Below are 26,885 nucleotides of genomic sequence, written 5' to 3'. Positions count from 1 at the left end.
TGAAATATATTCATGTTAGGTTTTTTCCTATTGTCAATGACTTTTTCATATCAGTTTGTGGTAGGCGGTCCCTTAAAGAGACCTGTCTCCTAATTCCCAGAATGTGTGCACATGTTACCTTACACAGCAAAGGGACTTAGCAGGTGTGACTAAATTAAGGATCTGGAGATGGGGAGATTATCCTGAATTATCCGATGGCCCCAGTGTACTCACAAGGGTGCTTATAAGTGCAAGTGAGAAGTAGGAGAATGAGAGAGTTATGTGATGGCTCTGAAGGGAGAAGTGGACCACCCGTCAGAGAGCAGGCGGCCTCTAGAAGCTAGAAAAGGCAGGAAAGGGGGTTCTTCTCCCCTTGAACTTCCATAGAGGAACACAGCTCTGCCAGCAGCTTGATTTTAGCTGAGTGAGGAAAATTTTGAACCTATGACCTGAAGAACGGTAAAGTAATAAATCTGTGTTGATTTAAGCCACTAAATTTGTGATAAATTTTTACAGCAACAATTGGAAACTAATACACAGCTTTATCTCTAAAAACCCCTACATTTAAAATCTAATTTCTGGAAACCAGATGAATTTGCCAATTGCAAAAAAACACCAATTAAAACCTGGCTAATTGAGAATACAGTGGTGGGAGGACGACGACTCGATCAGTACTTAGTTCTCATTTCTCAGTTAAGTACTCAGCACCATGCTATTTAAGGTGAGAGCAACGCCCACCCTTAAGGAATCGGGTCTGAATAATGGAAAGTTTAGTTTCAAACAGTACATATGTTAAACAACCGAGACATAAAAATATCTATCAATAAGTAAAACAAAGCAGGTTAAAGGAAGTTATATTTTACAATAATCTAATGTATATTATGAACTCAAAAATATCCTAACTTCTTTTACACAAGAAACAAATATTCCACATTCAAGTCTTCACAGATTCCAAAAGTTTTATTGTAAGACTGGTTTCTCCTAACTGAATTCATTCTGAAGAAACCACAGGGCCCTAAACACATGACAAAAGTGTTCTCAACTCAAAGACTGAGTCATGTGCAACAGCAGAAAATGAGAATCACGCCAACTTCCCCGTTTAATCGTGTGGAGAAAATGTGGTCTAATGGACAGATTTACGCTCTGAATGGACAAGCCTGGGTGCAAATCCTAGCCCCTCGCTTACCAGCTACAAGAATTCCAACACACGGTCTGACCTCTTGGAGCCTCAGTTTTGTCGCTGTGAAATGCAGGTGACAGGAGCCACTCAGAGGGAGGCCCAGCATGAAGGGGGACAGTCCGTGTTGGAAGGGTTGGGGGGGGTCAGTGCCCCTATCTGCCCTTCTGCCTTCCCCACCCCAGCCTGCTCTCTTCCACGGATCTTAACAAGAAACGAACGCTGGCGAAAGGTTAAGGAGACTAAAGCAAAGGTGAGAGAAGCACGGTGAGTAAGCGAGCACATATGAAGTGGCGTGTGGGGGCTGCTCTTACCCACATCATGCCGTTTGGATTTCTTCTCTTTCTTTTCAACTGGAGATTTCCCTTTCACTTCTTTCTTTTTGATTTCTTTAACTTTACTTTTTCTCACAGTGAAACTTTCATCATCTTCACTCTCACTAAAATCAGAATCGTCCTCAGAATCCTCACCTGAAACAGAAGATTACATACCTCATCTCTAAAAAGTTCTAAGAAGTGAGGCTTCTAGGACTTCCCTGGCGGTCCAGTGGTTAGGACTCCACGCTTCCACTGCAGGGAGTTCAATCCCTGGCTGGGGAACTAAGATCTAAGATCCCGTATGGTGCTCGGCGTGGCAAAAAAAGAAAAAAAAAAAAAAAAAAAATGGTGAGGCTTCTAGTGCCTCGACTTCATCTTCTGCACCAGATTCTTGTGCCCCTTTGTGCTATGCTGTTTCCAGGGGCAAAACAATGCATGGTGCCTGGGTCTGGATCCTGGCCCCTCCGCTGACATGTCGTGTGACCTGAGACAGGTCCCTAACTGCACCGTGCCTCAGTTTCCTATGTATAAAATAGGGAGAACCCTAAAACCTGCATCACAGGGTTGTTGTGCAGATTAAGTGAGTTAATATAGGTAAAGAATAACATCTGGCATATAGCGAACAGAAGAGCATTGCTTGCTATTGCTATTATCATTAATTTCCCATCAGTAATCCTTACTTCTGATTTTACCAGTTTAACTCAGCAACTTTTGAGAAGAATGGCTGGGTATAACATTAGCTGCTCTTCCAAAACGATACCCTTGATGGTAATAATAACCGTATGCCTTTCCTTAATCACACCAACTTCAACATGCCTGAACAGAAACCCACTGGGAATTGAGAAGAGACTGACCGTACCATAACCACCTTAACTGACAATCCTGTGTATGATTTCACCTGGGACACACCTCTGATTTCCCACAAACTCCTTTCTATTCTGCATGGGATGATACAAGCCAGTGATGGAATGTATTAAGTAGCTACTACAGCTTCTGGAAAAAAGCATAGAGAATACTCGAGAGTTAAGCAAGGATTCTTCTATTTTTCGGGGGAAGAGAGGATCAGAAAATCATGTCCTATAAATACTAAACTCTGAAAATTAAGTGTAAATAAGGATTAGTCCTATATTCATAAAAATCCTTTTTACACTTTTTTATACACTATTAGAAATGCAGTACATGCTTACTGTAGAAAATGCCGACCATACCAAAAAAGTATTAAGGAAGAAGAAAGCCCACGCCCAAATCTCCTCACTCAGAGATAACCACTGTCATACCCACCCTATATAGTATCTACCTATCTATATGGAATAATATATTTTATGTAAAAAAATATATATATATGAAAAATTTCAAACATACTCTACAGTAGATAATCATCAATATTTTGCAACATTTGTTTCATCTATCTATCTTCTCTTCCCTTTCCTTCTCAGAGTATATAAAAATAAACCCAAGGTACTGCATTATTACATTTCTACATACTTCAGAATGCATCTCTAAAAAACATGGACTTATAAAAAACACATTATTATCATATCTAACGGTATCAACAATAGTTTCTTGGAATCATCTTCTATCCAGCCCATATTAATCACTTTTAATATAGGGCAATATCCCATCCCTTTTTCCCCCATGCCTTTGACATGTTGAAGCAAAAGGGTCAGTTGTCCTATGGAATGTCCTACATTCTGGATTGGTCTGTTTTCTTCCTCATGGTGTCATTTCACTTACTCCTGCGTTTCCTGTGAGCTGGAATTTTCTCAAGGCTCAATGAGAATCAAGCTCACATTATTATTATTATTACTTTTGGGGGCAAGAATACACATCATAGGTGATGCTCTGTTCTCCATATTATGTCAGTCATATCAGAAAGCACAGAATGTATGGCTGCCCCACTCCTGGCTGGTTCAGCTGACGCCGGCCTGAATTCTCCATTGTAATGATCCTCGCCAGCCTTCTATTGATGATCTTTGTCTAAATCAACAATGTCACTACAATCTTCAAATTGTGATGTCCTTATTCTATCATTCTTCCCACACAAATAAAATTTTAAAAACAGATAATCAACCCATGTATTCACATAATAGTTACCGTGTTATACAGAATTCACCATATAAGGCCAGCAGATCACATGAAGGCCGCTATATATAGTACCTTGCAAAATCAAATAATTATTTCTGGATTCCCAAGAGGATCTAGGTTCAGGGAGGGCAAGCAGTGGAGAAGTTTCTCCAAAATTTCAGACTATAGAATCTAGGAGGATACAGTTCCTATAACCCCAACAGTTACGGTATCTCATGTGTTCTTTTCTCGGCTTGAGAGGGTAACTGTAGGAGCGGGCTATCATGCTATTTAAATAAACTGGAGGTGGGGAAATGGAGCTCCCAGAATCCCAAGTCATTAGCATCTCATACTGGGAAATCTGGAAGGTCCAGACACTCAGGTTATAGATTTGGGGTATCTTTAGATGTCCTTAAGAAAAGCCTTGATTCTCTCCACTTTCACTTTTCTTTCCCCACTGAAGGTCACAGAAGTTCCTTTCTCTTCTTATCTAGGGTGAGCCAGTGCAGGAGGAAAACTCTGAAATGTCACTTAAAGAAGGGACCCTGTCCCAGATAACTCAGGTTGTCTGAAATGAATCCAGCAGCACATTCAAGTATGATAAACAACCAGCTCTGAGGGGATGGCAGAGTGAGTCATTCCTGGCTCAGGGCAGATGGAAATAAACTGGTAGTATTGCTCCCTGAAGTACACTGAGTGTATCGCGGAACATGTCCGTCCTTCCATTTAAGGTAAAGCAGGCTGGAGACCCTTCACGATCTGGCGCCAGGCGGCCTCTCCAACCTCCACCACATTCTCCCTTCCCTGCAAACCTCACTGAACTCTGTGTGTGTGTGTTTCTATGTCTTTTTCTCTTGTTTCTTCCAGCTTTACTGAGACATAACTGACATGCAGCACTGTGTAAGTTTAAGGTGTATAACATAACGATGTGACTTACGTACATCGTGAAGTGACGATCACAAGAAGTTTGGTGAACCTCCATCATCTCACAGACACAAGATTAAAGAAATCGAAAAAATTGTTTTTCTTGTGATGAGAACTCTTAGGATTTACTCTCTTAACTTTCACATGTAACACACAGCTGTGCTCATCATCTTCGTCCTGTTGTACGTTATAGCCCTAGTGCTTATTTATCTTATAGCTGCACGTGTGTACTTACTGACTGCCTCCATCCCATTCCCCCTCCCCCAACACCTGCCTCTGGTAACCACAAACCTGATCTCTTTTTCCATGAATTTGTTTGTTTGTGAAGTATAATTGACCTAAAACACTGTGCTAGCTCCTGGTACACAACACAGTGATTCGATATTTCTATACACTTCAAAATGATCACCACGATAAGCTCGTTACCATCTGTCACTACACAAAGATATTACATAATTATTGAGTATATTCCCCACACTGTACGTTCCATGACTCATTTAATTTGCAACTGGATGTCTGTCCCTCTTAATCTCCCTCAACTATTTCTTTCCTCTCCTCACACTCCTCCCCTCAGGCAACCACCTGTTTGTTCTCTGTATGTTTCTCTTTTGTTTGATCATTTATTTTGTTTTCTAGATTCCACATATAAGTGAAATCATATAGTTTTTGTCTTTCTCTGACTTACTTCACTTAGCACAGTGCCCTCTAGGTCCACCCATGTTGCTGCAAACGGCATGTTTTCTATGGCTGAGTAATAGTCACTGTGTGTGTGTGTGGACACACGCATATACCACATCCTCTTTATCCCTTCATCTACTGACGGGCACTTAGCTTGCTGTCTCATCTTGGCTATTGTGAATAATGCTGCAGCGCCCATGCGGGTGCAGATATCTTTTCTCATCAGTGCTTTTGTTTTCTTTGGATAAATACTCAGGAGTGGAACTGCTGGATCCTGAGGTGGTCCTAGTTTTAGTTTTTTGAGGAACCTCCAGCGCCACTGAGCTCTTGTATGTGCACTTGCTTGTTCTCTTGTTTATGCCCTTCTATCAGTCAGAAGTGCTATTTCACCCCTAAATGCTACTCATTTTTCAAGGCACGGCTTAAAGGTCACCTCTAGATAAAGCTTTTCCCCCAAATGCCATAGCTGAATTGCACTGTCCTGGGTATTACTCAAGTCTGCACGCACCAGACGTTTAGCAGTGCTTTGCATACGTTCATGGTCTCCAAGAACTTTCTACTGACTCTCCGTAGGGTTAATTTTGAGTCAGGACATAACCTACCAGTTGCAAAGTCTGGTTCGGAGTCATCGGCACCGTCGCCGTCGCTATTTTCCAAAAGAATCTTCCTCTGCTGGACCACGGCTTGGGATGCCGCTTTTCTTCTCCGCTGAGGACCCTGGGAATCATCCTCCTCAGTGATCTTATCCAGATCTTCAGGATAAAAAAAATCAACGAAACTTTTTGTGCCAGGTAACATTTAAAGAACTGTGGAGTAGACGTCTATTACACCTGCTCTTGTTATTTGCCCAGCTTTGTCCTTCCTGTGCTTCTAGTAACAGACCACACAGCCCAGTCTGGGTCAATCATAATACATCAGTCTCCTGGCAACAGTCTGAGTTAAGCAAAAGTCCAAGGCCCACACTGAAAGAGTCTTTCCCCAAGAATTTTCAAACTGGAGCTGGGAAGATAGAGCCCCTTTCTTCAGTGTTCAACTGATGTCAACTAGAAGCCATGGGTAGTCGTGACCCTCCACCAGGGAAGAGACTGGGTCTGCAGTTAAAAGAGAGGAAAACTAAAACAGAAAGAAACAAAGGAGAAGGGGTGAAGAGAACCTTCACAAATGTGAAGACCTTGGTTCTAGTTACAGTTTCAGGAATTTAAATAAGAGTTAGAAAATGTCAATGGAAAAAATATTATTAATATCAAAAACTTACCTAAATAATCACTGGCTACACTGCAGTTGGAGACATGAGGAGACTTACTCATGGCTTCTGTCTCACTGCTGCCGTGTTTGCCAATGTCTAAATACAAGGAAGAAGAAAGCACCCTAATCAACCAGTGTCTAGAAATGGGAAGAGAAGCGCTAACATCTAATACCATTTAGATACAGATCCAGATAAGTGATCCCTGGGCCGTGGACTGGTGCCGGTCCGCAGCCTGTTAGGAACCGGGCCGCACAGCAGGAGGGGAGGGCGAGCGAGCGAAGCTGCATCTGTATTTGCAGCCGCTCCCTATCCCTGCCCATCAATCGCATTACAGCCTGAACCATTCTCCCCCCTCCCCCCGTGGAAAAACTGCTTTCCACAAAGCCGGTCCCTGGCACCAAAAAGGTTGGGGACCGCTGATCCAGGCTCAAACTAGCACAGTGACTTTACTTGGCGAGGCTAACATATGGTTAGAAGTTTTGGTTCTGAAATCACACAAACTTTAATCAGACTTAAGTTCAAATTCAGGCTCTTAAATCGGCAATATACCAGGGGAAAGTTGCTTATCCTCTACAAAACCTAATTTCCTCATCTATAATGTGGAGATAAAAACAATCTGGGGGGCTTCCCTGGTGGCGCAGTGGTTGAGAATCCGCCTGCCAACGCAGGGGACATGGGTTCGAGCCCTGGTCTGGGAAGATCCCACATGCCGTGGAGCCTGTGCTCTAGAGTCCAAGAGCCACAACTGCTGAAGCCCGTGTGCCTAGAGCCCATGCTCCGCAACGAGAGAAGCCACCGCAGTGAGAAGCCCGTGCACCGCAAGGAAGAGCAGCCCCCGCTCGCCGCAACTAGAGAAAGCCCAGGCACAGCCACGAAGACCCAACGCAGCCAAAAAAACCCCAAAACCAAAAAAAAACCCCAAAACCAAAAAAAAACCAGTGTGGGGATTAAATGAGGCTATTGTGGGGAATTAAATGTTGACTGAATGTGGAAATTGCTTATTGTGGTGCCCAGCACAAAGGAAACAGTGGACAAATATTAACTCTCATTTTTGTGTAGACAGATCTGTGCTTTTACTAATGTAAAGACTCTTCAATCATTATCACAACTTTAAAATGATCTAGAGTATTTTAAGAGAACTTTAAGTCATGATGATTGGTACTATTACTCTCGGAGAAGTGGTACTTCCAAGGAAACCTTGCTATACAATGCCACGATCTCTTACAGGAAAGAGATTTTCATTTTCTCAGTTTTAGATACATGACAATTCTCTTTTTCAGTGTCTTTGACTCCTGATTACTAAAAGGGCCCCCTAATCAACACTATCTCACTTATTTTCAAACAGGAGGCACTACTGACTTAAACATCTATTCCCCCAAATAAGCAAATGGGCTAAAACTATCCTCCAAGATAAAAGAAGTTAGGCCAAAGCAGTTTAATCCAAAAAGCGACTGAGCAATTTTAATGTCATCTCCGGGAATAATGATTTCTGCTTCTCCAGCATATCAATGTTGCCATCTGCTGACCAATTGCCAGAAAAATTCACGGAGAAAAACCCACAGATAAAGCCAGCAGTCATAAATCTGTCAAGTCTACTGAGCTTGCTAGCAAATTAGTACCTTTAGCCTCTGTAAGTAATAGAAATGACCACCATTAGATTATGTTTAACTAATCTGGATTTGGAGAGAAAGCAGGTGGATAGCTCGGATGTTCAGGTCAGTTTACTTGGTCATGAAATTAACTTCTCACTGCACATAAAGATGAGCTTTGACCAAGCAGGGTCACAGCCCACGTCCTCCAGTTGGAGCTGAGTGTCAGGCAGAGAGGCATCTATGTGTGGATGAGATTTACGCAACTGAATAAACTGAATCCAACGGCACCCTCTGCAAATTGCTCCTTTTTAGTCCAAAGTTTTAAAACTACATTCTTCCCTCTGTAAAGGCTCATCCAACGAAATGATGGCAAAAGCAATAAGAAGGTTTTAAAGACAATTATCGAAAATAAAGTTACTTTTATCTTGAGACTCCTCCACATCAATGGTGACGGCTGGAAGTTCCTTCACTGATAAAGCCAGTGCGACTTCTAGGTCTCTCTGGTAGAGCTTATCATCTAAAGGCATTCTAAAGTAGACACACAAATAATAATGAGTTTGAAAACTATCCATCTCAGCTAAAATCTGAGATTTTCCTCAGTGACTAAGAGTTTCTTTCCAGCCTCAGAAAGATGTTCTTCAACAATAATCATGATAATTGCTCCTTAACAAGTTAAGTGTCATGTCGGACCCAGCAGAACAGATTGGAAATAGGAGCATCACGTGACAATGCCTATTTCATTGTGATGTCTCTTCCTCACCACCAGCTCCGTCCCGGTGGGAAGCACCTGCCCAACTGAGAACGGACGTGGCTCAAACATCACTTCCACTTAGAAATGTTCCTTGACCTCACCCACACCTCTTTAGACAGCTGTTATAGCTCTTTTATTAAACTGAAATTACTTTTTCTTTTTTTACATCTGTTCCGCCCAATCTGGACTTTGACAAATATTTCAGCAAGTACTTACTCTGTGAGGCAATGCACTAGACAGGATATTAAAAGTGCCCTCAAAGAGTCTGCAGTTAATGAGGAGGTAGGAAAACAAGTCCCATAATAATTACCCGATATAAAAAGATTATCACGTCTCCTGTTCAAGGCGGTCAAGAGTGCTATAGTGCTTGAGAGGAAGAGAAAGCAAAGAAAGGTGCGAAAAGGTGTGAAGGTAAGAAAAGGCTAAATAAAGGAGGTAATACTGAATGTACCTTGAAGGATTTATTTTTTAAAATAGCAATTTTATTGAGATATAAGTCGCACAGTATAAAACCCACCCTTTTGAAGCATACAATTCAGCAGTTTTTAGTATATTCAGAGAGCTGTGAAACCATCACCACTATGTAATTTCAGAACACTTTCATCAACCCAAAAAGAAACCTCATATTCACTAGCAGTCAATCCCCGTTTCCCCCTCCCCAGCATCTGGCAACCACTAATCTACTTTCTGTTTCTATGGACTTGTCTATTCCGGACATTTCGTATTACTGGAACCATATAATATGTGGCCTTTTATGCCAGCTTCTTTGGCTCCCTACAATGTTTTCAAGGTTCATCCATGTTGTAGCATATATCAGTACTTCATTTCTTTTTTTTAACATCTTTATTGGAGTATCATTGCTTTACGATGGTGTGTTAGTTTCTGCTTTATAACAAAGTGAATCAGCTGTACGTATACGTATATCCCCATATCCCATCCCTCTTGCGTCTCCCTCCCACTCTCTCTAACCAACCCCTCTAGGTGGTCACAAAGCACCGAGCTGACCTCCCTGTGCTATGCGGCTGCTTCCCACTAGCTATCTATTTTACATTTGGTAGTGTGTATATGTCCATGCCACTCTCTCGCTTCGTCCCAGCTTCCCCTTCCCCCTCCCTGTACTTCATTTCTGTTTACTGCTGAATAATATTCCACTGTATGCATATATCACATTTCACTTACCCAGTCATTAGTTGATAAACATTTGGATTACTTCCATTTTTTGGCTATTATGAATAATGCTCCTATAAATATTCATGTACAGGTTTTTGTGTGGGCATAGATTTTTATTTCTCTTGGGTATATACCTAGGCTGGGTCATATAACAGCTGTTTATTTCAAGGAGCTGCTACTCTGTTGTCCAATGTGGCTGCACCATTTCGTATCCACAGCAGCAATGTGTGAGGTTTCCATTTCTCCACATCCTCCTCGACACTTGCTGTTGTCTGTCCTTCTGCTTACAGCCATCCCTCTGGGCGTGACATGTGACATGTTATCTTATCGTGGTTTTGATTTGTATTTCCCTGATGGCGAGGGATGTTGAGCACCTTTTCATGTGCTATCGGCCATTTGCATATATTCTTTAAAGAAGTGTCTATTCAAATCCTTTGCCCATTTCTAACTTGGTTCATTATTCTTTTTATTGTTGGACTGTACGAGTTTCCTATATATTCCAGATACAAGTCCCTAATGGGTTCTATGATTTGCAAATATTTTCTCCCATCCATTGGTTGTTTTGTTAACTATATTTTAAAGGTAGTACAAGAAGCTCACAAACAAAAAAGAAAAAAGTAAGGAGAAGGACATGGGCTAAGTCTCTCTACGTTAATTAACTTTCCTCACGTTTATTGTAGGAGTAAAGCATCCCACGTCCCACGTTCCATTTGTCAGTATCCCTCCTCTGCCCATCTCCGCCCCATAGTGCAAGTCTGGGGCCTCTTGGGGCTTCCTTCCCTCATTTTACCCTCTCTCGGTACTGACTAATGGAACTCCAGGGTGGGTCTAGAAACCACAGGTCCTGCTCACTGCTGGACAAAACTCAGTAAGATAAAGAGAAAATATTTTTTCTCTCTAGAAAAATACATAGTTTAATTTTTTTCTTCCAGTTTTACTGAGATATAATTGACACCCAGCACTGTATACGTTTAAGGTGTACAACACAGTGATCCACGGTGATCTGACTTACGTGCGTCATGAAATGACGTCCACAAGCAGTTTAGGGAACATCCATCATCTCATACATTACAGATACGTGGTTTTAAATTTTATAAAACTGTCCTTACAAATGTAATTTTTAACGAAGTAGTCTTGTAAAACCTGAGGATTTCAGAGACGGGTACTAGCTCTTGTAAATGCAAGTCACACCTTCTAAACTGGTAATTATGATTGTCTTCATACTTAAATGGGTATTTCCTCGTACATTTGTGAACTTAAAGAAGTTCGGAAAGTCAGAAGGGGATTAGTGGTACATCCCCGTTCTCCTACATGCACTAAATAAAATAAGACCCATGATGCTGCTCAAATTCTAATTTAGACCAAGAATTGGAATTTATCTCTCTTTTAAATTAACACACCTAATGTCATATGTACTGTATGTCTTACCTCTCACCTTTTTTTAGGGGTTTTCTCTTGTAGTGGGATGTCTTTTTCCTGGAGATTCTTCAGTTTAGGTTCTGGTTTTTCTAGTTTTAACTCCTTTTGTGTACTTCTGGATTTTTTATTTAACGGTGCGGTTGCAGGAACAAAATCATCTATTCATGTGTGAATTAAAAAAAGAATATATGAAATTGCTTTTCCTTAGGAAGAAATAAATAAAATTACTTTCTTGGTAGCTGAGATTCATTATCACGTGTGTTCAAGTTTTAAAGGTAAGCAAATTGGGGCTTCCCTGGTGGCACAGTGGTTGAGAATCCACCTGTCAATGCAGGGGACTCGGGTTCGAGCCCTGGTCCAGGAAGATCCCACATGCCGCGGAGCAACTAAGCCTGTGCACCACGACTACTGAGCCTGCACTCTAGTGTCCACGAGCCACAACTACTGAAGCCCGCATGCCACAACTACTGAAGCCCACACGCCTAGAGCCCGTGCTCCGCAACAAGAGAAGCCACCGCAATGAGAAGCCTGCACACGGCAACGAAGAGTAGCCCCCGCTCGCCGCAACTAGAGAAAGCCTGTGCGCAGCAACGAAGACCCAGCACAGCCAAAAATAAATTAATTAAAAAAAGAAAAAAAAGCAAAAACAAGCAAATTGCTTGCTTTCCACAGTTTAAAAAATACTGTTGGTACACTGTTTGTCTTTATTCTCCCTCAAGCTTCTCAACTTTGTTCTAGTGGCCTTGATTTTTTAAAATATCAATCTATCAAAAACGAATCCCCCAAAAAGCTGCAAAGGCAACTAAGCTAATATGTGCAAGTGGCAAAGAAAAGAACAATTAATTAAAAATCTGTAAAACCATTAGAAAAATTATTAAAATTCCCTTTATAATTTTATCATATTGACAAGTGGAAGAAAATGATTTTTGGCAAAGGGATGCTCTTTTCCAGCCCATTCTGTTCTCCCAGAGTGTTCTGTCCTACCAATCCTCAGAAGTGAGGTAGCTCTTCTATTGACACTCAAGCTAAGACTGCTGCTCTAGCGTTCTAACTCATACATGGCACATGTGTGCATACCTTCATGTGCGTGTAGTCTGAATCACGCACTTTCGCATTTAATACCTGTCGTCTCTTTTATGCTTCCCCAGGTAGGAATATAATAATTTGTGACTCGCCCCCCACCCCCACGTCACAGTCTCCAGAATACAACCAGCAATTTATAACAATTTAGTGACAGACTGATGACAATAATTAAAAAGCTAGAAGTTATACCCTATGCTCTTTCCTCCCAAGTATTAGACACACATAAGACTGGGCTCAAGGTGAAAAACAGATTCCTTCAAACTGAGGAATTACTAAATATCTGACCTGCAGAAAACTCCAACGGTCTAAGAAAGAAACACAAAACTTACCTTTAAGTATAATGTAATCTAACAATGTTTCTCAAACTTTTTGACCAAAGTTCTCTTAATAGCAGAAACAAGCAAATATATATGTACACACACACACACACACATATAAAAAACACAATAGGGTAAAGTTTATGCCTGATCTTTTTTCAATGTCTTGTTTTATTGTACAATTAATGGGGATTTCACATTATATTCTGTAACACATTTGTATCTCAGAAAGACAGTGTGTTCTTCTTAGAGTAAGGGATAAAAGGGTACAAATCCCACAGTGAGAAACATGGACCTCACAGAGTTTAGATACAAAAAGCCATTTTACCTGCCCTAGTTGGTTATGATTTATGCCAATAATTCTGGTCAGTGTAATTATCAACATAAGTATCCTAAGTGCTTAGAATATTATTTTTCCAGGCCTACCTCATATGCAATTGGTACTAACCATATTGTAGCCATACACACGCACGCGCGCGCGCACACACACACACACACACACACACACATATCCTATAAATTGTGAGGAAATAAATTTCCAAATCTTTAAAGAAGACATAAGAAGCTCTACTTACCATCACTGTCAGAGTCCTCAAACTGGGAGTAATTCACTGGCTTCTTGTGCCTGTGAACAAAGCAGAAATTTTCATTTACACAAATGTCAATTTCTCACCTCCATTCTTTAAGGTCATTAATAGTCTTGAGTAAATAAAAATATGTTTGGATTCCCTTAAGAATATATAAATATATAAACCAAGATGGCGGAGCAGAAGGACGTGCTCTCATTCCCTCTTGGGAGAACACCAGAATCACAACTAACTGCTGAACAATCATCGACAGGAAGACACTGGAACTCACCAAAAAAGATACCCCACAACCAAAGACAAAGGAGAAGCTACAATGAGATGGTAGGAAGGGCATAATCACAGTAAAATCAAATCCCATAACTGCTGGGTGGGTGACTCACAAACTGGAAAACACTTATGCCACAGATGTCCACCCACTGGAGTGAAGGTTCTGAGCCCCACGTCAGGCTTCCCAACCTGGGGGTCCGCCAATGGGAGGAGGAATTCCCAGAGAATCAGACTTTGAAGGTTAGCGGGATTTGACTGCAGGACTCTGACAGGGCTGGGGGAAACAGAGACTCCACTCTTGGAGGGCACACACAAAGTAGTGTGTGCTTCAGGACCCAGGGGAAGGAGCAGTGACCCCAGGGGAGACTGAACCAGACCTACATGCTAGTGTTGGAGGGTCTCCTGCAGAGCCGGGGATGGGGGCTGTGTCTCACCTTAAGGACAAGGACACTGACAGCAGAAGTTCTGGGGAGTACTCCTTGGCGTGAGCCCTCCCAGAGTCTGCCATTAGCACCAACAAAGAGCCTGGGTAGGCTCCAGTGCTGGGTTGCCTCAGGCCAAACAACCAACAGGGAGGGAACCCAGCCCCACCTATCAGCAGACAAGTGGATTAAAGTTTTACTGAGCTCTGCCCACCAGAGCAACACCCAGCTATACCCACCACCAGTTCCTCCCATCAGGAAACTTGCACAAGCCTCTTAGATAGCCTCATCCACCAGAGGGCAGAGAGAAGAAGCAAGAATACAATCCTGCAGCCTGTGGAACAAAAACCACATTCACAGAAAGATAGACAAGATAAAAAGGCAGAGGGCTATGTACCAGATGAAGGAACAAGATAAAACCCCAGAAAAACAACTAAATGAAGCGGAGACAGGCAACCTTCCAGAAAAGAATTCAGAATAATGATAGTGAAGATGATCCAGGACCTCGGAAAAACAATGGAGGCAAAGATCAAGAAGATGCAAGAAACGTTTAACAAAGACCTAGAAGAATTAAAGGACAAACAAACAGAGATGAACAATACAATAACTGAAATGAAAACTAAACTAGAAGGAATCAATAGCAGAATAACTGAGACAGAAGAACAGATAAGTGACCTGGAAGACAGAATGGTGGAATTCATTGCCATGTAACAGAATAAAGAAAAAAGCATGAAAAGAACTGAAGACAGCCTAAGAGACCTCTGGGACAACATTAAATGCAACAACATTCGCATTATAGGGGTCCCAGAAGGAGAAGAGAGAGAGAAAGGACCTGAGAAAATATTTTAAGAGATTATAGTCGAAAACTTCCCCAACACGGGAAAGGAAATAGCCACCAAAGTCCAGGAAGCACAGAGAGTCCCATACAGGAGAAACCCAAGGAGAAACATGCCAAGACACATAGTAATCAAATTAGCAAAAATTAAAGACAAAGAAAAATTATTGAAAGCAACAAGGGAAAAACAACAAAAAACATACAAGGGAACTCCCACAAGGTTAACAGCTGATTCCTCAGCAGAAACTCTACTAGCCAGAAGGGAGTGGCATGATAAACTTAAAGTGATGAAAGGGAAGAACCTACAACCAAGATTACTCTACCCGGCAAGGATCTCATTCAGATTCGATGGAGAAATCAAAAGCTTTACAGATAAGCAAAAGCTAAGAGAATTCAGCACCATCAAACCAGCTCTACAACAAGCTGGAGAAGCAAAACTCATATCAGATAAAATAGACTTTAAAATAAAGAAATTTAAGAAAATTTAAGTAAATTTAAGTAAATTTAAGAAAACTGAAATCATATCAAGCATCTTTTCTGACCACAACGTTATGAGATTGGAAATGAATTACAGTGAAAAAAACGTAAAAAACACAAACACATGGAGGCTGAACAATACATTACTAAATAACCAAGAGATCACTGAATAAGTCAAAGAAGAAATCAAAAAATACCTAGAGACAAATGACAACGAAAACACGACGATACAAAACCTATGGGATGCAGCAAAAGCAGTTCTAAGAGGCAAGTTTATAGCTATACAAGCCTACTTCAAGGAACAAGAAAAATCTCAAATAAACAATCTAAACTTACACCTAAAGGAACTAGAGAAAGAAGAACAAAAAAAACCCAAAGTTAGGAGAAGGAAAGAAATCATAAAGATCAGAGCAGAAATAAATGAAATAGAAACAAAGAAAACAATAGCAAAGATCAATAAAACTAAAAGCTGGTCTTTGAGAAGATAAACAAGATTGATAAACCATTAGCCAGACTCATCAAGAAAAAGAGGGAGAGGACTCAAATCAGTAAAATTAGAAATGAAAAAGGAGAAGTTAAAACAGACAGCACAGACATACAAAGCACCCTAAGAAACTACTACGAGCAACTCTATGCCAATCAAATGGAAAACCTGGAAGAAATGGACAAGTTCTTAGAAAGGTATAACCTTCCAAGACTGAACCAGGAAGAAACAGAAAATATGAACAGACCAATCACAAGTAATGAAATTGAAACTGTGATTAAAAATCTTCCAACAAACAAAAGTCCAGGACCAGATGGCTTCACAGGTGAATTCTATCAAACATTTAGAGAAGAGCTAATACCCATCCTTCTCAAACTCTTCAAAAAAATTCCAGAGGAAGGAACACTCCCAAATTCATTCTATGAGGCCACCATCATGCTGATACCAAAACCAGACAAAGATACTACAAAAAAAGAAAATGATAGACCAATATCACTGATGAATATAGATGCAAAAATCCTCAACAAAATACTAGCAAACAGAATCCAACACATTAAAAGGATCATAAACCATGATCAAGTGGGGTTTATCCAAGGAAGGCAAGGATTCTTCAATATAAGCAAATCAATCAATGTGATACACCATATTAACAAACTGAAGGAGAAAAACTATATGATCATCCCAATAGACGCAGAAAAAGCTTTTGACAAAATTCAACACCAATTTATGATAAAAACCCTCCAGAAAGTAGGCATAGAGGGAACTTACCTCAACATAATAAAGGCCGTATATGACAAACCCACAGCAAACATCATTCTCAATGGTGAAAAACTGAAAGCATTTCCTCTAACATCAGGAACAAGACAAGGATGTCCACTCTCACCACTATTATTCAACATAGTTTTGAAAGTCCTAGCCATGGCAATCAGAGAAAAAGAAATAAAAGGAATACAAATGGGAAAAGAAGTAAAACTGTCACTGTTTGCAGATGACATGATACTATACATAGAGAATCCTAAAGATGCCACCAGAAAACTACTAGAGCTAATCAATGAGTTTGGTAAAGTTGCAGGATACAAAATTAATGCACAGAAATCTCTTGCATTCCTATACACTAATGATGACAAATCTGAAAGAGAAATTAAGGAAACACTCCCATTTACCACTGCAACAAAAAGAATAAAATACCTAGGAATAAGCCTACCTAGGGAGACAAAAGACCTGTATGTAGAAAACTATAAGACACTGATGAAAGAAATTAAAGATGATACCAGCAGATGGAGAGACATACCATGTTCTTGGATTGGAAGAATCAATATTGTGAAAATGACTATACTACCCAAAGCAATCTACAGATTCAATGCAATCCCTATCAAATTACCAATGGCATTTTTTACAGAACTAGAACAAAATATCTTAAAATTTGTATGAAGACACAAAAGACCCTGAATAGCCAAAGCAGTGTTGAGGGAAAAAAACGGAGCTGGAGGAATCAGACTTCGTGACTTCAGACTATACTACAAAGCTACAGTAATCAAGACAATATGGTACTGGCACAAAAACAGAAACACAGATCAATGGAACAAGATAGAAAGCCCAGAGATAAACCCACACACCTATGGTCAACTAATCTATGGCAATGGATATACAATGGAGAAAAGACAGTCTCTTCAATAAGTGGTGCTGGGAAAACTGGACAGCTACATGTAAAAGAATGAAATTGGAACACTCCCTAACACCATACACAAAAATAAACTCAAAATGGATTAGAGACCTAAATTTAAGACTGGACACTATAAAACTCTTAGAGGAAAACATAGGAAGAACACTCTTTGACATAAATCACAGCAAGATCTTTTTTGATCCACCTCCTTGAGTAATGGAAATAAAAACAAAAATAAACAAATGGGACCTAATGAAACTTCAAAGATTTTGCACAGCAAAGGAAACCATAAACAAGATGAAAAGAAAACCCTCAAAATGGGAGAAAATGGGGCTTCCCTGGTGGCGCAGTGGTTGAGAGTCCGCCTGTCGATACAGGGGACACGGATTCGTGCCCCGGTCCGGGAAGATCCCACATGCCGCAGAGCGGCTGGGCCCGTGAGCCATGGCCGCTGAGCCTGCGTGTCCGGAGCCTGTGCTCCGCAACGGGAGAGGCCACAGCAGCGAGAGGCCCGCGTACGGCCAAAAAAAAAAAAAAATAGTAAAAAAAAAAACATTGAAAATATTTGCAAACGAATCAACGGACAAAGGATTAATCTCCAAGATATATAAACAGCTCATGCAGTTCAATATTAAAAAGCAAACAACCCAATCCAGAAATGGGCAGAAGACCTAAATAGACGTTTCTCCAAAGAAGACATACAGATGGCCAAGAGGCATATGAAAAGCTGCTCAACATCACTAATTATTAGAGAAACACAAAGCAAAACTACAATGAGGTATCACCTCACACCAGTTAGAACGAGCATCATCAGAAAATCTACAAACAACAAATGCTGGAAAAGGTGTGGAGAAAAGGGAACCCTCCTGCACTGCTGGTGGGAATGTAAATTGATACAGCCACTATGGAGAACAGTATGGAGGTTCCTCAAAAAACTAAAAATAGAATTACCATATGAGCCAGCAATCCCACTCCTGGGCATATACCTGGAGAAAACTCTAATCCGAAAAGATACATGCACCCCAATGTTCACAGCAACACTATTTACAATAGCCAAGGCATGGAAGCAACCTAAAGGTCCACTGCCAGATGTGTGTATGAAGAAGTGTGGTATACATATACAACGGAATATTACTCAGCCATCAACAAGAATGAAATAATGACATTTGCAGCAACGTGGCTGGACCTAGAGATTATGATACTAAGTGAAGTAAGTCAGAAAAAGAAAGACAAAAAAACCCATATGATATCACTTATATCCGGAATCTAAAATATGATACAAATGAATTTATTTACAAAACAGAAACAGACTCAGAGACACAGAAAACAGACATGGTTACCAAAGGGGAAAGGGGATGGGGAGGGATAAGTTAAGAGTTTGGGATCAGCAGGTACAAACTACTATAAATAAAATAGATAAACAACAAGGACCTACTGTGTAGCACAGGGAGCTATATTCAACATCCTGTAATAAACCAGAATGGAAAAGAATATGAAAAAGTACATATATGTATATATAAAACTAAATCACTTTGCTGTACACCAGATACACAACATTATAAATAATTATACTTCAACAAAATTTTTTTTAAATTAAAATTAAAGTAGGGCTTTCCTCCTCCTCACTCTCTCTCACATTGCCATGTTTATTTTCCGTCTCCTAACTTCATCCCTTGACTAGACTGCAACCTCCAGCACCTAGTAAATACATATATCTAGTAAATATATACCTCCAGCACAAAAGTAAATATATTCAAAACTCTACTAAACGAGCGGCTGACCCTAGGCCTCCACGGTGCTCAACTGAGGTTAACTGGAGCAATAGTTTCAAACAGTACATTTAATGGAAAACACAGAGGATCTGGCGCCAGCTGGCTTAGGTTTGCATGTTATCCTGTAACTTACTAGCTGTGTGACTCAACTAAACTGGCTTTCGTGCCCAGAAGTTTAAATTGATAAGACAGGGAGACCCAAACTTTCTATCTCAAAGAAGTATAGGGACGAACAAATGAAATAACACGTAAGCAGAAGCTTGGTGAAATGCAAAACGCTGTAACCAGGCCTTATTTGAACGGAGTGGGTAAAAGAAACGGCAGTAACTGTCAAAGGAGCCAAGAGAAGGAAACAGCTTGGATGCTAGGACCTTTCCGAGGAGCGGCAGCTCTCCCTGGAGTCTAGAGCGTTTAGCTGTCGGTCCCACCATCGCTACCCTGGTCCTCGGGCCCTTCCCTCCATTCCATGCAGGTGACGCGGCCTACAGCGTCTTCCTGCCCTTCCTCCCCATCCGCGCCGGATGCCATGAACTACTCACCTCGCAGGCCGCACCATGGTCCCCTCCAAGGCTGGAAACCTGCAGCTCGCAGCCTCCTGTCGGCAGCGGCGGCGGCCGTTCCAATTCCCGCGCAAAACCAGATTCGAAGCTCTCCGCCCCGCCGCCAGTCCTCCAATCCTCTCCGGCCATCCCCGCGGGCGCGCATGCGCTCTGAGAAGCGCGCGTTAGTTCACGCCCCCTCCAAGCACCGCCCTTCCGCATCCGGTCTGCCAGAGCCGAGCCGGTGCTTCGCCGCTGCACTTTCGTCACTTCTGCGCCGTCTCTGAAATGGACAATAACAGTAGAAATACACCTTCTTACACTTTTTAAATGATTCAACTCAGGTATTATGGAACAAGGGGACACTTAGACCGAGGAATTTTACACGGGGTGCCGGGAAAGAGGAAAAGATGCGGACGAATCTGCCGGAGCTGATCTTCCGGCTGTAAAAACAAGGCGGCAGTCAGCTGACGGTTCCTGCACCGCGGCTGGTTGACAGCGCCGGGTGTGCGGACAGCAGGAGACTCGGAACAAGGGGAGGTGAGCCCGCGACCCGATCGAGGAAGCCCCCTCAGACCGAAACCCTCTAACCGGGGGCTGTTCCCCTCACTCGGCCGTGGCTTCTCGGCCCTTTGTCTGCCCTCCCTTCCCTGACTCATTTAAGCCTCAGAACCTCCACTCGACTGGCTGCATGAGTTCGGTTCAGCTCTCCTCCTCGCATCCCATAATTGTACGGAAACCTTGCTTGATTTCAGCCCTGCTGTTAATAACAGATCGGGGAGAGAGAGCTAAAGTATCAGTTTGTTGAAACACAATAAGGCTAAAGGTTGAACCAACTGAAACCAGAGCTAATGGTTTTTGTTTGCCGAAAATTATGACTCGAAACAAGATGAGACCATGAGCCCCTATTTCCGTAATTTTCAGTTCCCTGCAAAATGTTTTTTTACTGTCTTTGCCTGCATCATGTGTGCTCATTTAGCAGCCTTTGATTTTTTTTAATTGATATGTTCTTATAGAGCTTCCTGTTATTGTTTATTATTTTTACCAGCTTCCATTTATTGGTCATCTTAAGCTTGTCGGATGCTTCGTATTTATTATATGATTAAGCCTAATGACAGTCCTACAAGTTAAAAGGTTTCCTGGGGCCTAGCTCAGCTGAGATGTGGCCAAGGAAAGAAGGGCAGTAAGCGTGTGCTAGGCAAAGGAAAAACATTCAGAAAGGTTGGGAGTGGAAAGAGAGGTTTGGTATTGAAAGAAGTTTAGTATGGCTGGAAAATAAAGTTTTTGGATTTGTGTGTTGGAGAGGACGGGGTGCAGGTGCTGAAATAAGAGTTTGGAGGTATAAGCAGGGGCGTGGTAAGCTCCGTTAACGAGTTTGTATTGTATCCTGAGTCCTACAAGGAATGTCATAGAAGGATTTAAGCAGATGAGCAACGTGGTCAGATATGCACTTGAAAACGATTGCTGTGACTTCAGTGTAGAGAATAGTGTGAGAACTGATTTGATGGGGAAATGTCTGGGGACAGGAGTCCAGTTAGGAGGCTAATAAGTAAATCTTCAGTTGATGTATTCTTTTTGACTAGATTTTCTTCTTTATGAATAGTGTCCACTTTGCCTTGTGGGCTGTCCTGTACTTTCCACTTTCTGTGTATCTTTTTCCTTCATGGAAATCTTTCCAGCACCATCTCCCTTCTCTGCACCCCCTATCAGATCGCATACCCACCACCTCTAAGCTCTTCAAGATGAATTGGTCCCTGATCTGTTTCTTTGACTTTGTATTCACCAGCTGTTTCATGAACTGTATCCACCCACCATGCATCTGTTCCTAAGAATCCTCTCTGTTCTTCTCTCCATGATCCTTACCTATTCCTGAGAACTCTGCCTAGGAATGCTAAGTATTTTGTGGGCATAATTTTTTTCTTAAATGAAGTTTAGAAGAACCTTTTCCTTAAAAGAAGAAGCATTTTGTTTTCATCATGAAGATGAAAATGCAGGGATAAACGTAGGGAAATAGAATAATCAGCTCAGAGTCACACAAATAAAACCTCTGAGTGGGGGAACATCTTAGAAGTGGAACAGCAATAATGAAACATCATGTTTTTTTTAAATGGACTTATAACCCGCTGAGTTTTTTTGTTGTTGTCAGTGCTATAGAAATCCTGCCAAAGAAGATGAAGAAAAACAGAGAAAGATTCTGCAACAGAGAGAGGGAATTTGTGTATGAATTCAAAGTGGGCAGTCAGTGCTTAGAACTGAGGGTGCCTCTCAAATTTCCTGTTCAAGAGAATGCCAGTCATTTACATGGCCGTCTGATGCTGCTGCACAATTTACCATGCTTTATAGAAAAAGGTGAGGGTTGATTTCTTTTAAAATATCACTTCGTTATTTTCCTATAGTCTCTGTCATTAGAAGTTTTATATTAAAAAGCATAAACCTAAGAAGCATTGGAAACAACTACAAAATGTGAAGCTTTCAAGAATAAAAAGGTTCCCCAGACCTTTGTTTTCTGGAGTGTTTTTTTTTGTATCCCTTGTAATTGTTTATTAGGCATTTTAGTATAAAAATTAAATTAAAATATGAAAAATCACCGAGTCTGGATTAGAACTCTTAACCTCCTAATGTAGTTGGATGGATTCATAAGGTGTGTCCGCTATCACTAGCTATGTGCTGAATGCGTTGCCCTTTTAATGATTCGGTCCGCAATTCCTGAGATGTCATGGGAGAGAAGGGGTACCTGGCTTTCAATAATCTTTGCTCACCTAAATTAATTCCATAAAGTCATTAATAAAGTGTGTATTAAACCATGTTAAAAGGTCTGTGCTCTGTCTAGAGATGAGGGAAAATGTTTTAATTGAGAATATGTTGGATCATAGAAGGTCGAAGTTACAAGGGGACGTAGAAACTTTCCAGCACAATCTCTTTGTACAAATAAGGAAACTGGTACCTAGAAAGGTTAAATTATTTGCCCAACGCAATGATTCTCAAAAATCGTTCCCTGATCAGCAGCTACAGTATCACTTGGGAACTTGTTAGAAATGAGGATTATTGGGCAGGCTCCACCCAGTTCCCTTTGAATCAGGAACTCTGGGAGTGCATGCGGCAGTCTATTCCAGTAAGCTCTTCAGGGAACTCTGATGCATCTTAACGACTGAGAACCTCTGGTCCGAAGTTATATAACGACAGAGCCAAGACCAGAACCCAGGTATCCTGGTTTCTATGCCAGTGCTCTTCAATCAGTCTTTTTTTTTTTCTTTAAAGCAGCATAAAGCAACAAATATGTATTATCTTGTCCTTACCGTTACTGTCGTTCAGGGATGCAGGTGCAACCTAGCTGGGTGCCTCTGACTCAGGGTTTCTCATGGGGTTGCAGCCATACCATCAGTCAGGGCTACAGTCTCATCTGAAGGCTCTACTGACAGAGGGTTGTTTCCAAGATCCCTTGTGAGGTTGTTGTCAAGCCTTGTCATGTGGGCCTCTTCATAGGGTCACCTCAGGACCTGCAGCTGGCCTCCACCAGGGCCAGCAACCTAAGAGAGTGAGGGAGCAAGTGTCCAAGGTGAAAGCCATGGTCTTCTTACATCCTCAAAGCAGTCTCTGAATAGTGTCTCTAAAGTTGGAATTGTAGATCATCTGAAATAAATCAGTTTTAATATGCTAATCACTCAATTTCTCTCTCAGATTCAAAGACTGTAACAATATATACCCTTGAAAGTTAAATAGGAAACTCATTTAAATACAGAAACCTTTAGCCGCTCTACATCTGTAGGAGGTCTTTATGTGCTTTTCCCTACTCACTTTCAGATAAAGAATCAGGCTTAAGAAATTAACATTTTTAATTTTTTTTAAGATTTTTTTTTGATGTGGACCATTTTTAAAGTCTTATTGAATTTGTTACAATATTGCTTCTGTTTTATGTTTTGGTTTTTTGCCCGTGAGGCATGTGGGATCTAAGCTCCCCGACCAGGGATTGAACCCACACCCCCTGCATTGGAAGGCGAAGTCTTAACCCACTGGACGGCCAGGGAAGTCCCAACATTTTAAATTAGTATCAGGGTTGTATATCAGAGTTAAGAATTTTGACCATTCAATAACCTGTGATTGTAAAGAAGAATAATTGTGAGATTAGTTAAATGATCCCCTAAGCTGATTTTATTTTAGTTAGACATTCTCTTAAGGGTTAAGGGTATTCTCATTGTCTCATTCTGTTAAGACACTGTTTTAGTTAGACATTCTGTTAGGCTTGATAAAATAAAGTTTGACATTGGAATGCTTAGCCAGGTAAAATGTTCCCTATTTATGTGTACTGACAATGGTATTTCTTGTCCCTGTTACAGACTTAAAAGAAGCTCTGAGCCAGTTTATCGAAGAAGAATCCCTCAAAGATTATGACAGACATGCTGAAGCAGCCCTGGAAGCTGTGAAGTCAGGTGAAGTAGACTTACATCAGCTGGCAAGTACCTGGGCCAAAGCTTATGCGGAGGTAAAAAAATAGATCCCATTGTAAATTTTGAGGATATTCTGAACTTTGATGGAGATTTCTTTCCTTACAGCTTTATTGAGATGTAGTTGACGTGCGACATCGTGTAAGCTTAAGGCATACAGCATAGTGCTTTGATTTACACACGTCACGAAGTGATTATCACAAGTTTAGTGAACATCCATCCTCTCATATAGATACAAAATTAAAGAAATAGAAAATGAAATACTTTTTTTGTGTGGAGAACGCTTAGGATTTACTCTCAACAACTTTCATATATACCATAAGGCAGTGTTAATTATATTTATTACACTGTACATTACGTGCCTAGTACTTACTATAACTGGAAGTTTGCATCTTTTGATTGCAGTCATCCAATTTCCCCTTCCCCTATCCCCAGCTTCAGTTAACTGCAAATCTGATCTCTTTTCCTGTGATTTTGTTTGTTTGTTTTTAAAGTATAGTGATGGAGGAGACAGAGAAGTCCAGATGGGCCTGGTCGTGGGGTAGTTTCTCCACAGGCCCTTACTCAGTGCCCATTCCTCTCGGCTGTCCCAGTCCCCTTTTTAGGGTCACCTCTCCTGAGGGAATATGGCGCGAGTTAGGTCAGATAAGAGCTCCGTTCAGCGCTTCTCGTGTAGGTAGCTTCTGCCTATTCACAAGGCTCACTCTAGGCTGGGTTTTAAACTGATGCTGAAAATCATGTAGTGAGCAGACCTGGTTCATGGGGTTTCCAAATGTCTGGTGTTACGCAGGGCCAAGCAGATCCCCGTGATTTGGCCCTGGCTCCTTCCTGCAAAACTTCAGCCCGAGCCTGATGTGAATTTGGAACAAGGCTTAAGTCACATGGGCTGGTTATAATTTCTCGAGCGGTGCCGGGGTCTGGAGATGTAGAGCAGTTATGAGAATGCGGGTTCAGGATTTCAGAGGCATGGGGTAGATGAAATCCGCCTTCTAGATTCAGCTGGTCTTCTGAAACTCTTCTCTCCTGATCTGGCAGCCAATCGAAGTATAAGTGAAAGGAAACAGGGGAAAAGTTTACCCTATTGACCCAGTTCAAAATACCTGTTTCTGTCATTTATCCATTTGTTTTATTTAAGGTAAATTATTACTTAGTCCTGTCATAGATTCTAGTTTTTGACATTTTCCCTTTGAAAAGGGAAGAATTTAGATTATTCTTTTTTATAGATGTCTGTCTGCAAAGATCAATAATAGAAAAAATATTTCCACTTTTGCCTTTAAATTGTATGACCTTTGACAGGGGACTTCCCAGCATGCCAGTTTCCTCCCCTGGAGAGCACTGTGTGTGTCAGATGTGCTGGCACGGCACACGTCTGGGGACAGGCATCTGTCCCCTGGATGGATTTGTGTGTGTGCTTGGGGTGTCTCCATTCTGCCTCTCTGCATGTTTCTCTTTTTCTTGTTTATTGGTGTTTACTCAGCCCCTTTATCATTTTGATAGCTACTGTTTTCATACACTTTAAAACATGCTTACATTTTATAAAGAAAACAATACTTGCAAAGTTCAGAGTAAGAAAATTGCAAATGTACATCTTGATATAAAATCCTGTGCATGAATTGGGTTTTCAAGGTCAGTGTTATTGCATAGGTAACCTCATTCTCTAAATATATAGCCTACAAAACCTTTCGTAGCAATATATTTTTAATAATGGAAAGCCTCTTCTGATTATATAATTAATATATGCAAGTTATTCTGTTATGCAGCACCTTAGAATACAAAGTAAAGGTCTTCAGAAGTCCCACTCTGCCAAAACAGCCCCTTTGAGCGTGCTTGGGTTTCACAGAAATGGGGTCTCAGCTTACTCACCATTTTTTTTTTTTTTTTATTGTGGGCACTTCCTATTTCTTCCTCCACATTAACGCCTTCCCCTTGCCCCTGCCTCCAGGTAACGCACATGAACAACTTAGTTGACATCTTTCTGTATCTTTTTTGTATATTCAGATAATCCTATGTAACCTATATACACATATATGGATGGAGGGTCTTTCTGTCCTTTGATGTACAGAAGTGGAATCATAATATATGCACTTCTCTAGTAGTGTGTTCAATAAAAATACTACATCAGGATTTAAGACTGTTCGTGTCTCATCTCGTAGACCACATTAGAGCATGCAAGGCCCGAGGAGCCCAGCTGGGATGAAGATTTCGCAGACGTGTACCATGACCTAATCCATTCTCCTGCCTCTGAAACTCTCCTAAATTTGGAACACAATTACTTTGTTAGTATCTCAGAACTGATTGGCGAAAGAGATGTGGAGCTGAAAAAATTAAGAGAGAGGTATTTCAGAGTTCTTGCATTATCATAATTAAATGTTACGTCATCAAACATTGATGGGCTGCAGGACAGCTTGTTCTCATTTTGTTATAAAATGGAAGAATCTTTAACTTTAGAAATTAATTTTCTTATGCGTTTAGATCTGTCATTTCATCTGGGAAGATGAGGTCCTCATAGGTTTATAGAACTTCTCCAGTGATTTACCTAAACAAGTACGGTGGTCTTATCTATTCTTAGTTCTAATAAGAGGAATAGCTTACCTCTTTTGAAGGTCTGCTTTGTTCCAGGCACTGTGCAAAGTGCTTTGGATGCTGTCTTAGTTCAGGCTGCTGTTGAAAAAAGAAGTAC

The 26,885-nt window shown here is 41.1% G+C and overlaps 2 protein-coding genes across 8 annotated transcripts in view; one reads left to right on the top strand and one right to left on the bottom strand.

Moving 5' to 3' along the window:
- The window catches only part of RAD51AP1 (RAD51 associated protein 1), a 29,223-nt gene extending 9,343 nt beyond the window's left edge, over positions 1-19,880 (bottom strand). For 2 of the 6 annotated variants that reach the window (XM_060026043.1, XM_060026046.1), the window contains exons 1-8: positions 19,764-19,809; positions 18,888-18,917; positions 13,293-13,342; positions 11,334-11,475; positions 8,396-8,505; positions 6,395-6,481; positions 5,742-5,891; positions 1,471-1,626 (exon numbers count right to left, since the gene is read on the bottom strand). In XM_060026043.1, the coding sequence (XP_059882026.1) occupies positions 1,471-1,626; positions 5,742-5,891; positions 6,395-6,481; positions 8,396-8,505; positions 11,334-11,475; positions 13,293-13,342; positions 18,888-18,917; positions 19,764-19,780 (742 nt within the window). In that variant the 5' untranslated portion in view covers positions 19,781-19,809. Of the gene's footprint in view, positions 1-1,470; positions 1,627-5,741; positions 5,892-6,394; positions 6,482-8,395; positions 8,506-11,333; positions 11,476-13,292; positions 13,343-18,887; positions 18,918-19,763 lie in introns of all 6 variants that reach the window. The other 4 variants (XM_060026044.1, XM_060026047.1, XM_060026048.1 and 1 more) reach the window with 3 other exon arrangements.
- Positions 19,881-20,219: 339 nt separating this feature from the next.
- Positions 20,220-26,885, top strand: part of FERRY3 (FERRY endosomal RAB5 effector complex subunit 3) — a 45,962-nt gene continuing 39,296 nt past the window's right edge. For both annotated transcript variants that reach the window (XM_060024143.1, XM_060024142.1), the window contains exons 1-4: positions 20,220-20,303; positions 21,910-22,112; positions 24,098-24,243; positions 26,359-26,540. In XM_060024143.1, the coding sequence (XP_059880126.1) occupies positions 21,935-22,112; positions 24,098-24,243; positions 26,359-26,540 (506 nt within the window). In that variant the 5' untranslated portion in view covers positions 20,220-20,303; positions 21,910-21,934. The remainder of the gene's footprint in view (positions 20,304-21,909; positions 22,113-24,097; positions 24,244-26,358; positions 26,541-26,885) is intronic.

The sequence above is a fragment of the Delphinus delphis genome, chromosome 11 (genome assembly GCF_949987515.2).
Source record: "Delphinus delphis chromosome 11, mDelDel1.2, whole genome shotgun sequence".
NCBI classification, from domain to species: domain Eukaryota; kingdom Metazoa; phylum Chordata; class Mammalia; order Artiodactyla; family Delphinidae; genus Delphinus; species Delphinus delphis.
This window is presented reverse-complemented; position numbering and strand designations above follow the sequence as displayed.